The 15,486-nt window shown below is 36.5% G+C and overlaps 1 protein-coding gene across 1 annotated transcript in view; it reads right to left on the bottom strand.

The window, feature by feature from the left end:
* Nucleotides 1-15,486, bottom strand: part of LOC126203300 (cadherin-23) — a 420,699-nt gene that overhangs the window by 47,713 nt on the left and 357,500 nt on the right. Inside the window, exons 20-22 of the mRNA XM_049937557.1 lie at nt 8,346-8,572; nt 6,664-6,790; nt 4,665-4,840 (exon numbers count right to left, since the gene is read on the bottom strand). Coding sequence (XP_049793514.1) covers nt 4,665-4,840; nt 6,664-6,790; nt 8,346-8,572 — 530 coding nt within the window. The remainder of the gene's footprint in view (nt 1-4,664; nt 4,841-6,663; nt 6,791-8,345; nt 8,573-15,486) is intronic.

Here is a 15,486-nt window from a genome sequence, read left to right as displayed (position 1 = left end):
TCGAAGTCTTCCATAAATAAATTGGCCACCAGAGGGGATAAGGGACTACCCATGGCGACTCTGTCCGTCTGTTCAAAAAATTTGTTGTTAAATAAGAAATATGTGGAGGTCAGAACATGTTTAAATAAAGCTGAAATCTCTTTGTCAAAACTTCTTTCAATAAGTTGTAGAGATTCTGGAAGGGGAACCTTTGTAAATAAAGCCACCACATCAAAACTAACTAATATATCAGACGGGTTCATTTTCAATGATTTCAGTTTACAAATGAAGTCAGCAGAGTTTCTTATGTGGTGAGTACATTTTCCCACAAGAGGCCTCAACAATGATGGCAACATCATAGGTTGGAGAGCCTATGTTACTCACTATGGGGCATAGAGGAACATCTTTCTTGTGGAACTTTGGTAGTCCATAAAGTCTAGGAGGCACCGGACCACTTGGTTTCAATCTCCGAACAACTTCTGGTGGAAAGGGAGAATCATTCAGAAGCGAAACAGTTTTCTTCGCCACTCGATTAGTGGGATCCCTGCTGATCTTCCGGTACATGCTGTCACTCAATAAATTGTACATTTTATCATGGTATTTGTCCCGGGACAATAAAAGAGTAGCATTACCTTTATCTGCTGGGAGTACCACCGTCTGAGTATCCAGGCAAAGCTTGCATAGAGCAGCCCTCTCTGCCACAGATATATTGCTCCTTTGTGGGCGAGCCTTCACAATCGCACGGCATGTTTCACGTCTTATTTCCTCTGCTGAATCTGAGGGAAGTGGTCGAACAGCTTCTTCAATTGCCAAAACCTGAAGATTCTCATCAAGTACCTCTGCGGGGAGGAGATGGTTTTATGTGTTCGACAATTGGATAAGCTTCGACACTTGAGAGCAAGATTACTGAGCTCTTTAAGTTTTTTACTAAGGTGCCGTGACCAGGGCATGATTCCGAAGTTTGCCAGATTAGTACATTTTATAAAAATGACGTCTATGAATAAGATTTTAACAAAAGCTGGTTCTGCTATTGTTAAGGAGAGGATCCACTTTACTCGCCGAAAATTAGACCTGGTTTCTGAAGAACTTTATCGCCTGCAACTGAAGATGTCTGTGGAGATACCCTATGATTCTTGGAATTGGATTGATGGTACAACTTGGGCCAAATCAGACTGGATTCGTGAGGTGGCCACATCCCGACAGACTGCAATATTTAATCGACTGAAGACGACATCGCAGCGATAAACTGTTATTTGACACCCTGTTATTAATATGACAGGTAGAGATTTGGACAATGCTACGATGATGGTTTTGAGTAAGGGACTGAATTTTGTACCAACACCACAGGTTCTGCCATTGCCTTCGTTTATCAGCCGACGCACACCGATCTGTATTTACGTGCAAATAGCTGCCACCATCCTGCCCAGACAATGAGTGTTCTCCAAACTCTGACCCACAGAGCGCATATTATTTCTGATGAAAGCAGTCTGCAAGATGAACTTTCCCACTTACAAAGAGTGTTTGAAGACAATGGGTACTCTCCACAACAAATACAGAGGGCACTGAAAATGAAAATGAAAGAGGCCACGAAGAAAGCAGAAGAAGATGAATAAACCTTTAAATCGATGGCCTTCCTGCCATATGTGGGTAGCCTCTCATTAAAAATAGGACGGTTTCTCGGCAGACACAAAGTAAAAGTGATTTTTTGTCCTCCACCCAAGACAGCTGCACTCGTGGGGTCCGTCAAAGATCATTTGCTGCTCCGAAAATCTGGAGTTTACAAAATTCCATGTGAATGTGGCCTTTCTTACATCGGACAAACAACTCGTCCAAGAAAGATGTAGAGAACACCGGAGGTACACACGACTTTTGCAACCTAACAAGTCAGCAGTGGCAGAGCACTGTATTGATAATGGTCACAGTACATTGTATGACAACGGCGAAATTTTGCCAACTACATCATCCTTTTGGGACTCGATAGTGAAAGAGGCAATTGAAATTCACTTGACGACGAATTTAATTAATAGAGATAGTGGTTTCAATCTTGATAAATCATGGAATCCGGCACTTGCAGTAATAAACTCGCAAAGACGTCGTCACAGTGCAGCTCACAATGATATATCGACATGCCAACACAGATCGACTGCGGAGTCACAGATACAACTCGCATGTCTCTGCCGCTGACCAACGTCTCTGGTGCATTTGCATCTGTGGCCGCATGCGCAGTCGCGCGGTACACGAGTATAAAGGGACGAAGCGAGCACTGGAGCGGCAGTCTTGCGACTCACTCTGAAGATGGCTGGACGATATACAGCCAAAATATTAGAAGAAGAAGGAGATTTCTTGCGGCTGCACACCCGAAACTTAATGGAACATTTTGACCTTCATCTGGCAGGCAAATGGAGTGTCAATAAGATAACTCAGTCTAAAATGGGGTATTCTTTATTGAGGAATGATAAATATTTATTTTCTGCACTGAGCAAATTCCCAGTGGCAATTCAAGGGCATACTGCAACAACCATAGTTAATATGTTCTTAGACTCAAGTACCTTCAGTGAGTAAATGCATAAGTGACCATAAAGGTCCAATATTCACAGTAAATCTGTCAAGCACTTAGGTTCAAATCAGAAAAGAAAAGTTGTGTACAATATAAACATAATCAATGGCTATCTCAACATTTTTACAGAAAGTGTCTAGTTAAAATACTGTGATGATTTGCAGTCTAGATGAAAAAAGTCCTTCTTAAATACAGTACTTCAGCACTCTAAGTCCTGTTTTCCCCCCAATATAAACGAGGCTAAATTTAAAGAGAATCGAAGTAAGGGAGAAATACAATATGGGATTAAAATATAATGTGCCAATTAGACGAACTACTACCTAACGCATAGACTAAACCCGCAATCAAGAATTAAAATTTCACTGTCATAAGTAGACCTATTGTTAAATTTTATACTTTATTATTAAAAAAGAATATCCACATAATTCAGATAAAAACTAAACAAATTCTAGAATAAATAAAAAACAATGTTCTATAGTGGCAGCAAAATTGTCCCACTAATAAATAACCAAACTGAGATGCATTACATTTACTGCAACAGACAAATTATAAAGCTCATTATATTGATAAAAAGGCAAATCAGTCACTCAGCAATATCAAACACTTCATTGTAATTGTTCTCAAAGGCATTCTGCTACCCATACTGTCACATGTAGTTCGATAATGAACAATTTCAAATATAAGAATATGGAGATAAGTCACTGCCAATTAAATAGAAAAGGCACTGAGCAGCACAGACAGATGTGTAGAAAAGATGGAAAGTAAAACAGTTTTCAGGCAAAGTCCTTAATTTTAATTAAGAGACACAAGCACAAAGCCACTGTCATTTCCCAACACCTCTGCCTGACTGGCCTCCTCTCTTTGGTGAGCAGTGACATATCCTCTTACATATATTTTATTACAAGTTGTTCCACTCCACACAATAGCTACACCATCGAAATAAGTTCAACAATTACCCTCACTACACATGTCTTCAGTAACAAGAAACAGTTCCTGAAAAGCAGGCATGTAAATATAAAAACTGGGAAATTGTTCATAAAAACATTTTCTGGGGTTTTTTGTTATATAGCTGTGAAACATGAATCCTAATGAAACAGGATACACAATTCCTGGAAGCAGAGGAGAAGGATGCTGAAAATAAGAGAAAAGACAAAAAGTTAAACAAGTGGGTCTTCAAGGGAGTAGATGAAACAAAGGAACTGATCACTACCACAGAAAAGCTGTAAACAAAATTCATTGGTCAGATGATATGGCACAATGGATTCTTGACCACCATATTGGAAGAAAAATGTTTTAGAGAAGAAAGGAAGAAGAAGAAGACCACAGAATAATCATCTGGATGCTATGATGAATGGACTTGAATTCAAGCAGTACAATGACTTCAAATGCTCAGCAGAGGAGACACAATTATGACTGCTGTGGCAAGGACTAGCCTTTAAAAATAATGATGATGACGATGATGATGGATATGTCAACACTGTAACTCAGTAGGTGGAACAGCTCACCATCATTTATCTCAGAAAGTAAAACTCCAGTGCTGCTGATAGATACATCAAAAAGTGAAAAGAAGTATCCCTAGCTTTCACAACTCCTAGTTCCTTCTTCAGAAGGGAATGAAGAATAGGTTTGGGAAGGAGGTGCAGACCATACAGATCCCAGATTTGGAGGAATACCCACTTGATGTGAGGAGAAGGCAAGACAAACACAGGAGGGTTTCTCTCAGTCATGGCCTGAACAATTTTCCCCTCCTTTCGAAACATATAACTCAGTCCTTCCTGAAGAACAAAATAAGAGCTGTGAAAGCTAGAGTTTTTTTTTTTAATCTATTTTTTGCCAGTAGTGGAATTTCACTACCTGAAAGTAAATATCATCATCCATTCCATCTACTTACAAATTTACAGTCTTCTCAAGTGCAGTGTCCTTTTGACACAGTCTTCATGGATAATGCAATATCAATTTCTTCAGATTTTAACTGTGTTCATCAGGGTGTCAAAGATGATATTAATTGTTGCTATAATTCTTACCACTGTGGAAGTTGGGGAAGTCATTGGCTCTGATGGCATAACTAACATATTTCATTACCCAAGTGATCTCTACTTCACACTGTTTACTATTGTAATATACATACCAGCATTCTCTGAAACAGTGGTGGATGGTCATCAATGTCAGTAACCTTCACTCTCAGTAATCTTGTGGCCTGCTGTGGTGGATCTCCATTGTCTTGCACTACCAATTGTAGTTCATAACTATCTTGGGATTCACGATCAAGTAAAGTGCGTGTTGTGATCAGTCCTGTCAGCCGATCTGTATGCATATATAAGTAAAGTTTTCTAATGTCTCAGAATCATAAAAAACTGTAAATACTATTGTTATTATCAATTTGAATTTTTTTAAAAAATATTGTTTGATGAAAATAAAATGTTTTAAAATTTCTGACAGCGTGGATGAAGAATTGAAGAACCAATATTGAACCATGCACAACAAATGACATGGTGGACTTTGCAGGAAATCAGATTACTGTTGCTTATTGGCATTAGCAAAAGGGATAGGCACATATCCCACAAGAAAATTGATATCTGTGCTCTTAACTGTCTTCTTCATCATTTCTAATTTCTCTGTCTTACAATTTTGTCCCCTGCTGACATATATCATGGCTGATTTTCATCATGCATTGTTATTCTGTGCATTAACACCCATTCTCTAAATCAATATTTAAATTTGTATTCAGTGCTCTACCTTATGATGTGTGGAACAGGGTAAACCAATTCAGCCTCCATTCCCCTCCACAATTCCATTTGTGGATGGTGTGAGAGAACACATACTTGTAGTCTCAGTATAGACTTGAATTTCTCTGATCGTAAGGCACAAAATATTAATACTGGTGGAACCAAATTTTCAATTATTCTGTACCTCACTTTTTTGTAAGCTTGAACTAAGTTGAAAGTTGGACTGCTTATTATAGGTCAATATAATTTCATGATCTTAACAAGTGTGAACTATAGCTTTGATAACTGAGAAAATGAAAGCTGCTCATTAATGCCTTATATAGAATGCAGTATATTTTCAATTTCCTGTTTTACATTAGGTTACATTGAATAGCTTTTAAAACTGCTCCATTCCATGTCATTCAAATGTACAGCCCAAATGAGCCATATTCACTGCAATTGTATCACATTTGTTCAATTCTGTCCCTCTTTCCTATTTCCAAAATAGTAGAGAATCTCCCTTTACATATAATAATTTATGATTTGTAGTTATACATTGTTACTAGACAAATTTTTGAATGTACAGGATGGTTACAATTAAACTTTTACTGCTTAAGAGGGCCCCCAAGATAAACAAGTGATCATAGGGCAATGAAACTCTTGGGGAAACAGCTGTAAACACAAGCCAAAGAGAAATAATGAATAAACTATTGAAAGAAGCACATTTTAATTTCACATGAAGAGATAACATTTGTTGATTGTGTATAATGTTTTCATTCCAGGTTACAAATGTTGTTCAGTGCAATGACAGCAGGGAACTGCACTAGTGATTACTCTACTGCAACCTGAAACAACAGTGGACCGTGGAATGTTCAGCTGCCATGACATAGCTCATGCACTGCTTCAGGATCAAATATTGCATCCATCATTCTTAGCCATGGCAACAGTAACTCTTCAAAAATTTGTGGCACCATTGGCTATTGGCCTCTCCCACAAGCAATTCCCAAATCGCCAAACTTCTGAATCATGTTCTTTAACCCTAGTGCAGACAGAGGACTTCTCTGTATTCCTTTAATGCATTGATACTTACAAAGGGCAGTGCCACTGATGTTTCTATATAACAATTTTATGGATAAAGCGCTTCTCACTTTCTCCAGGCACATGTTCAATGCCTGCAACTGTAATGCACAATGATGCTTGTGTTTCAATCTTATGTCACCATACCAATACCAGCACCTAATGACAAGTCATGACACTAGCACAACTAACAATGCAAATCCTGCAGCAGACAATCTAACCATCATTCCAGTAACGTTGGGTATCCATACGGTAAATAGTTTTCTGGCTACATGGCTCAGATAGTGAAAGTTTAATTACAACCTTCCTGTAAATATGCATACTATATGTTAGAATTGTACATACCAATTTTAAAAGCTTGATATTCAGCCCCACTATGAAGGAATTTGTAGAATATCATTCCATTGGGAGAGTTGGGATCATCTGGATCAGTAGCTTGAACATGGAACACAGGAGAACCTATAGTGGAATTCTGCAACAGAGATTTTATTTCAAATTGATGTATGAAGCTTGAATTTCATAGGTTAAATGATAGCTACTGACATCAAATGAAGATAATGAAAGTTTGATAGTTTATCGATAGTCACATTACATCAATATTCAGACATATTTTCATCTTGTATTGTACCGTGAAAAAGACAAGAATAATCTATCACAAAAAATTCAGAAAAGTCATAGTACATTAGAATGTAAGACTGGCAGCTACAGAATACACCTCACATGACTGAATTTGAAAGAAACCTATTAGCAATATCAGGCCTGCTCTTTGTTTTCACTTCATCCTACTGGCATAATTTCACAATATTACACACCCACACAAAGAACAAGTAGTGGCTTAAATGTAACACAGTTGGCTTCTGACAGAGAGAAAGTATAGGTAATGCTCTGGATTCATATTCAGGAGGACAGCAGTTCAAATTCACATCCAGCCATTCAGATTTAAGTTTACTGCAGTTTCCATAAATTGCTTACAGCAAATGCCAGGATGACTTCTTTGATTAAAGCATGACCCATTTCCTTCCACAGGCTTTTGCTAACCCAAATCTGTGCTCCATATATAATGACCTCTTAGCTAGCAGGACATTAAAATCTGATATTTGTTCCCTTTCTATGTTTAAATGTCAATGGTTACTATCTTGATAGTGAGATAATCAATGGTTAACATGTGTCAATATAAAGTGAAAGCAGTGATAAGAAGAAAACAACATGCCTACCTGCTGTCAAATAATGCTCACATGATAATGACCATGAAATGCAAGAGATGATTGAAAATTTAAGTTCAGACATGTCAGATCTAGCTTACAATCCCAGGCTCATGCCATTCAGTTTTCACCTTTTCAGCCAGTTCATAGAATTTCTATGGAGAATCAATTTCTACCACAAAAAAGCAACACCAAGGATACTTCAACGCTGAATTAAAGAGATCAGAAAGTTATGTTATTAATTACTAAAAGTTTGTGAAAAACTACGTGGAATAGTAGTGTAAGTTTAATTCTTATCCATATTCAGCTATTTGTCTCATTAATTACTGAATATTCCTCAATAATTTTACAATATTGATAATCCATTTTATTTTCCTCATTCATCCAATCCTGTCTCCCTCCATCCTCAGTGATTCTCTGATTCTCTCACAGTTTCATGTCTTAATTCCTGTATATATCCTCCAATTACCTTCCACTTTCATTTTGCTTGTGTGTCCTTTCTTATGCATTCTGAGAACATTAATTTAATTTTCCCACTTTTAAGCTACATCTTCTCCTACAGCTTTTATTTTTATCACTGTGTACTTTTTCCACCTCTTGAGGATACCTTACCTCAGTTTCCTCCACCACATCTTCTTTATGTTCTGCACCCCATAACATGCTAATCAATGTGTCACTAAAATAATTATTGAGTGATCAAGTACCAGGCACTATTCTTTTATCTTCTGATAGAAAAATTCATTATTTTTGTCCTTTTAAATATCAATTACCATTCTTATTTTAAATGATAGAGTGAAGACACAGCTTATTATTTCTATTTCATACCTCTGAAACATATGCAACTTCATCAAGAGTTGGTCGAACAAATATGGGAACACCATCATTGGTAAACACATCGCCTATGAAAATGCTTAATGGAACATCAGAACTCAGAGCAGGACTTCCTTCATCTTGTGCGCGTACTATCAGCTGATATGGGTCTGTGCGACCCTTGCCTGTCAGCTGTCTCTTTGTCCTGATTTCACCTGTTGTTTGGTTGATTTCAAATAGCCCTGCAAGAATTTTTAAAGTGTATTACATCTCAACAGCAACTTGCCATAAAATGCTGAAATGTACACAAAAAAATTATAGATACCATACAGTGGCTAAATAAAACTATGCAAATGTGTGTGTATGTACACATTACATGTATGTAATGTAGGTACAAACAAACATACATTCTACAGTAAGCAAATATCAAGCATAACTAAATTCAATAACAACATGAAATGTATGATTCTCAAGATTTTGGAAAAATAGATTTCTTCTCCAGAAATTATCCAAATTAAGAAAGAACATTGAAAGATATGGGATGGTAATAAATATGGTTATTAAAGAAAGATTACAATAAATAAAAATGAAGGAAAGCCACCAATCACTAATAACTAACTGGCATGTGGCATATATAACAATACGAAGATTTAACTAACTTCTGAACTACTACTCTTTTTCAAGTGCAAGTACACAGCGTAACACACATTCATTCATGTCTAAATGAATACAACCAAATAGATATCGCAATGCAAACACTTAGTGTAACTGACAGTATCACATTTATTCTCAAGAATTTACAACAGATCTGTACTAGCATCTTAAGAAACACAGACTTGAAATTGTGATGTTGATCATCAAAATACTTGTGTATTGAATGTTTTTAAAATTAATATATTTAAAATTCTGCACAGAATGTTATTACTTATATGAGGATAGATTTCTATTCACTGAAGAGAAATGGCAGGGAACTAACAGACACTAAGAACAGGACACTAGATTGCAATGCAAAAGTGAAGAACGTGTTGCAGTGAGATTTCTCATCTGCAAAACTCAGAAAAGCTGGTGGTACAATATGAAAAACAACCACTGAAGTCAGCCATGCTGTGTTGTGCAGCATGTTCCACAACTATGTAATCTTGATGAAGTATTAGTATTTGTTTGGTAGTGGCAACTGATTGTGTAATAATTAGTTTGCTGAGTGTGTGATAACTGGATTGTTGTCACATATACACATAAAGTACTGTAGAGTGATAAGAACAAAGTTGTTAAGTAATGTTGATTTCATAAGTGACCCTTTTCTCGGATGCAGGAGTGGCAGTACATGAACAGGACGAGTTAAGTAGTTGTTGTGAATGGGCTCACTCAAAGTTCTTGCACAGGGATATGATCCAGATAAATGGGACTCAGAGTACCAGTGGCATATAGATTAAGAAGAACGTTGTTATGAGGGGTAGTCACTATGTTTTAATTATCACCTGCATCCATGAAACTTGGTGATGGTATTAGTCCTTCCTTATAAATCCATCCTTCATTAAAACCCTTTTTTTCCAATGATAGATAAATTTGAAAAGGTCATGGTCACAGAAATCTGCACTTTGGCACTTGAAGAAATGTTCTCCCTCTAAAATCACTTCACTGTCATTCTTAAAGCGGCTGCCACATCATGGTTTCTTCATCTGAGGAAAGAGGAAAGGCCACTGAGTGCCTTGTCATGTCTGGGAGAGGGCAAATTTTGATAGCTCAAAGAAGCAGCATATGTAACTGTGTCCTACATATTGTGAGCTGGGAGGTTGCCATGGATCAAAAACGCTCACTTGGACAGCTTCCTGTCTTGACAGCCTCACATAACCTCTTCAGGAGATTTTGGCAGAAGGTCCTCTTGACAGTTTTACCCTTATGTGCATAATCTGTTAGCATAAAACCATGGCAGTCGCTAAAAAATACTGAGCAGCATCTTGCCCAATGATGGTCAGGTATTTGTTGTTTCTGATAATGGTCATAAAAAATCAACATCTGATGGAACTTTTGCTCAGTTAACAAATTACATTTTACCATGTAAATTCTGGCCATATTTGGGCTTGTTTTTATTTATAAAGTATATAATCCATTACTGTGTATGTTTATGAATGTGTCTAACTATTGAGTGTAAATTTTGTCGCAAACATATTGATATGCTCTTGTCCTTGCATCTCTTTCCTTGTGCATAAAAAATTAGTTGGCAAGCAATTAATAGCAAAAGATCTAAAAACAAAACTAGATCATTTTTGCTATTTCTATCATTCAACTTTAAATGGAGCCAATAATATGTTACTATTTATACTTTTATTTTTATGTTATAAACATGCAGCAACATTGCAACATAACAGGAATTTTCCAATTTCTCTATTCACAAATTTTTTAACCTTTGTTTTTAGCTATTATTATTAAAAATCTTCACATAAATACGTATCTTCAGGAGAGTTTCAATAAACTAAATCTGATGTGTAATCTACAAAAAAGAAGTTATTTTAGTATTATTTTGGTTTGTGAAATGTTCTGGGAGGTTCCAGAATAACACATCTTATATTATGTCTGTTTGGCACCAAGTGAATCAGTTCAGGTCAAACAAAGTTCAGATCAGTTTTGACTGCTTTTGATGTGTGTTATCTGTTGAGATGTTCATGTGGAAATATGAAAGCACATGTGAAATTTCATATGGAATGAAAAATAAATCACATTTTCTGACAGAATAACATGCCACGTCATTTAACACCCTGGACCTCAGACAGGGTATCACGCAACAGGTATTATTGGCTTGATGCAGCTGTCCATGCTACTCTATCTTGTGCAAGCCTCTTGATCTCCAAATAACAACTGCCACATACATACTTATGAATCTGCTCGCTGCATTCATAGCTTGGTTTCCTCTATGATTTTAGCCCCAACACTTTCTTCCAATAATAAGCTGGTGACCCCTTGATGTCTAAAAATGTGTTGTATCACCCAATCCATTCTACTAGTCAGGTTGCACCACAAATACTGTTCTCCCCAATTCTATTCAGCACCTGCTCTCTAGTTACATGGCATACCCATATAATCTTCAGCATTCTTCTGTAGCATCACATTTCAAAAGCTTCTATTGTCTTCTTGTCTAAACTGTTTATCATCCATGTTTCATTTCCATACATGGCTAGACCCCATACAAATATCTTCAGAAAACTCTTCCAAACACTAAAAAAAATGGGAAATCGGGGATGGAATGTAACAACATTATGAGAAAGGTAGTTACTCACCATATAGCAGAGATGCTGAGGTACAGGTAGGCACAACGAAAAGACTGTCACATTATAAACTTTCGGCCATCGAGGCCTTTGTTGAAAATAAATGTCAGACACACACATGAGCACACACGTAAAATACAACTCACACACGCATGACTGCAGCCTCTGGCAGCTTCAGCAGTCATATCTTGCATGTGTGTTTGTTATCTATTTTCAACAAAGGCCTCAGTGGCCAAAAGCTTCTATTGTGATAGTCTTTTTGTTGTGCCTATCTATGACTCAGCATCTCTGCTACGTGGTGAGTAGCAACTCTCCATTTCATTCAACATTAACAAATTTCTCTTCTTCAGAAATGATTTTCTTGCCCTTCCCAATCTACATTTTATATCCTCTGCAATTTGGCCAATCGTCAGTTATTTTGCTGTCCAAATAATAACAAAACTCATCTACTACACTAAGTGTCTCCTTTCTTAATCTGATTCCCTCAGTGTCACCTGATTTACATTCACTTTTCCTAGCTTTTCTTTTGCTGATTTTCACCTTATATCCACCTTTAAAGACATTGTCCATTCCATTCAACTGCTTTCCCAAGTCCTTTGCTATTTCTGACAGAATTACAATTTCATATGCAAGTCTCAAAGTTTTTATTTCTTCTCCATGAATTATAACTTCTGCTCCAAAATTTTCTTTTGTTTGCTTTACTGCTCTTTCAATGTACAGTTCGAATAACATCATGGATAAGCTACAACCCTGTCCCATTCACTTCTCAACCATTGCTTCTCCTTCATGTCCCTTGAATACCATATGGTTTCTGTACAAGTTGTAAACAGAAATTTCTTATTGTTTAAGTAAGAAAAGCATGTCTTATGGTGAACCCATGTTTCCACTTCTTATGTTGGTCCTTTTGTCTTGATGTCGTAGCGATACAACCAGCACTCACCCATTGTGATTAGGCAGCAAAAGAAGTCAACTGGATCAGTCTGAAGTCACAACATTTCTGCTGCTGCTGTTGCTGCAGTTTGGTGAACTTTTTGAAAGGGAGTGAGCAGTCAAGGAAAGCAGATGGTGCCAACATACGTCATGTTCAAAATGTCTTGTAAGAGGTTTAAAATTGATCAATGACTGATTTTCCCTTTCTGCATTTATTGCCTCAATTCTGGTATGTCAGTCTTGGAGCACTAGTGTCTCCATTTCTCTTTCGATTTCTGACTCCTCACAAAGAGAGGGTCTGCCATTTTGTTGTTTGCCATTGAGACTTGTTTGACCACAATGGAAGTGTCTGCAACACTTAATTACTGTGTCTTATGATGATCTGTTGTCACAGTATATTTTCATCAGATTAACATAAGTTGTTGCAGCATGTTCCCCATTCAAATGCAGAAAAATAATTAACACCAGATACTGCACTTTATCAATGGTATGCGATATTTTATTTTGACTTCTCTACTGGCATGCTGCAATGCTTTTGCATGGAGAGTTTGTGTTTGTTCGTTTGTTTGCTGTCCATGTAACAGTCAATTTTCGGACATTGTCATCGGTTTAAGCTCACATATACAAACAACACAGTTAACATACGTAAGTGCATACATTAATATAAATAGTTAAGGTCAGAAATTATCATATTTTTGTTGCAAAAACAAACTTATGCTACTTACACTGTTTTACAAAGACTTTACAACTTGAAATATAAATGCATAGATTGATATAGTGTGTGAAGATCAGGAATTATTATTTTTGTGATGCAAAAACAAACTTATGATCTATACACTGTTTTACAAATGTATATTATAACCTGAAATCTTCTAATGAATAATAGCTTTTCTCTTTAGTAATTGCTTAGGTTTATTCTTTAAAGTGTTTAAATAAGCTATCTTAAGATCAGATGGAAGTCTGTTACAAAAAATAGTTCCTACTGCATATGGACTATGGTCTGCACCCTTTGTTTTACTTGCAATTCTGTAAAAGTTTTCCCTTCCCCCTGTATTGTACCTATGTACATTACTGTTCATTATATTTTATTTTGGATTTTGCTTCACAAACATTATTGCCTGCAGGAAAAACATAGAGTAGATGATCAGTATTATATATTTTCCGACGATTTCTGTAAAAGGCTCTCTCCTGCTTACCTCAGCTGCCACTCTTACTGCCTTTTTTTGTAGTCTGAAGAGCATGTCTGTATGGACAGCCAATGCCCCTTCCCGTATCTCAGTACCATACTGGAGATGTGGATGTATCACTCAGAAGTGTACTTGTCTCAAGGTATCATGGTCCAGGAAGGCTGAGACTCTTTCAGTAGATACGCATTTATACTGATTTTCTTACAAACATGGCCTAGATGTTCTTTCCTTGACATGTGTTCATCAACAATTATACCCAAAAATTTGAGTTTGCTTGTGTAGCTAAGGGCCAATGGGGGTATAAATATTTATCTTTTGACCATATCTACGCATAAATTGCATTGTCACTGTCTTCTCTTTATCTACGTGTAGCTTATTTGCAGTAATATAACTTGACAGAAAATTATAATTGATTTCACTACTATTTGTAGTAGATGATGATGGTGTTTGATTTGTGGGGGGCTCAACTGCACAGTCATCAATCTCATTTGTAGTCATTTGCATATCACGGCCCCAGCTGACAAAAGATGTGTCATCAGCATAGCTTACAACCTTGCAGTTTTGGGGTTCAATTAAATAGATATACATAAGAAACAGAAAAGGTCCCAATATGCTTCCTTAGGAGATACCACACTGAAGTATCTTGTGGTTTGATTTGGTTGTTACCAACTGTTCATTCCTTTTATAAGTTACCTTGACTCACTGTTTCCTGTCTTTCAAATAGGAGGTGAGTAGTTGTAAAGCTACCCCTCTCATCCCATATGTTTCTAATTTATGCAATAGAATTGTATGATTCACAGTAACAGATAAATAGCTACTGCTGTTACAGTAGGTCTTCCTTTTCAAAAACCATGTTGTAGATTGTTAAACAGATTATGTTTGATGAAACATGCCTCAAGTTGGCTTAATTTTACTTTCTCTAATAATTTCTCAAGCTCTGAAGTTAATGATATTGGCCTATAGTTTTTTGTGTCAGTTTTTATGCTCTTCTTACAGACCAACAGGATTTCAGTGATTTTCAGATCAGCGAATTCTTCATGGCAGAGGGAGACATTTATTAGATGTGTCAGAGGCTTCACTAATTCTGCTCTGTATTCCTTTACCAGCTTAGGTGAAATGTCGCCCCAGTCACATGACATTTTATCTTTTAAGTTTGAAATGACTGCTAGGATGTCTGTCTCAGTAATGCCTTGGAAGAAAAAAAGATTGGCTAATTTTTGTAACACTTAAATTGGCTGCCCAGTCATGTGTTTCATTTGTGCCAATTGTATTAAATACCTGTATGAATTTCTAGCACAGCTTCTTTTGGATCATTTGTTATATCATCATTTTATTTTAATGTTATGCTTGTGTGTTCATGAGATTGCTGTTTCCCACATTCTTTACACATTATTTTCCAGGCAGTTTTACTTACATAGGTTGAGTTCCTTATTTGATAAGCATATCTGTGAGCTTTAGATTTAGTCAAGGAACCTCTGTATTTTTTCTGAGCAGTTTGTATTTTGTTAAACAGTGTTGTAATATAGTATCTCTAAAGTATATAACAGTCTTTCATGCCCTCTCTCAGTTCAATGGTTTCTGGAGGGCAATTCTCATGTTTGTGATTGATAGCTCTGTTTACTTGTTTTACTAAAGGACATGTTTCATTTAAAGTTTTAATGACCAGTTTATAGAAATTTTCCTATTTATCATTTGCATTTGTTGCATTGTAAATGGGTTTCCATTTTTCACTACTTAATGCTCCCTTAAGTTTATTAGAATTAAATTTTCTTTTAT

This window comes from Schistocerca nitens, chromosome 9, assembly GCF_023898315.1.
Source record: "Schistocerca nitens isolate TAMUIC-IGC-003100 chromosome 9, iqSchNite1.1, whole genome shotgun sequence".
NCBI lineage: Eukaryota > Metazoa > Arthropoda > Insecta > Orthoptera > Acrididae > Schistocerca > Schistocerca nitens.
The sequence above is the reverse complement of the archived record's forward strand: the minus strand, read 5'-3'. Positions and strand labels throughout refer to the sequence as shown.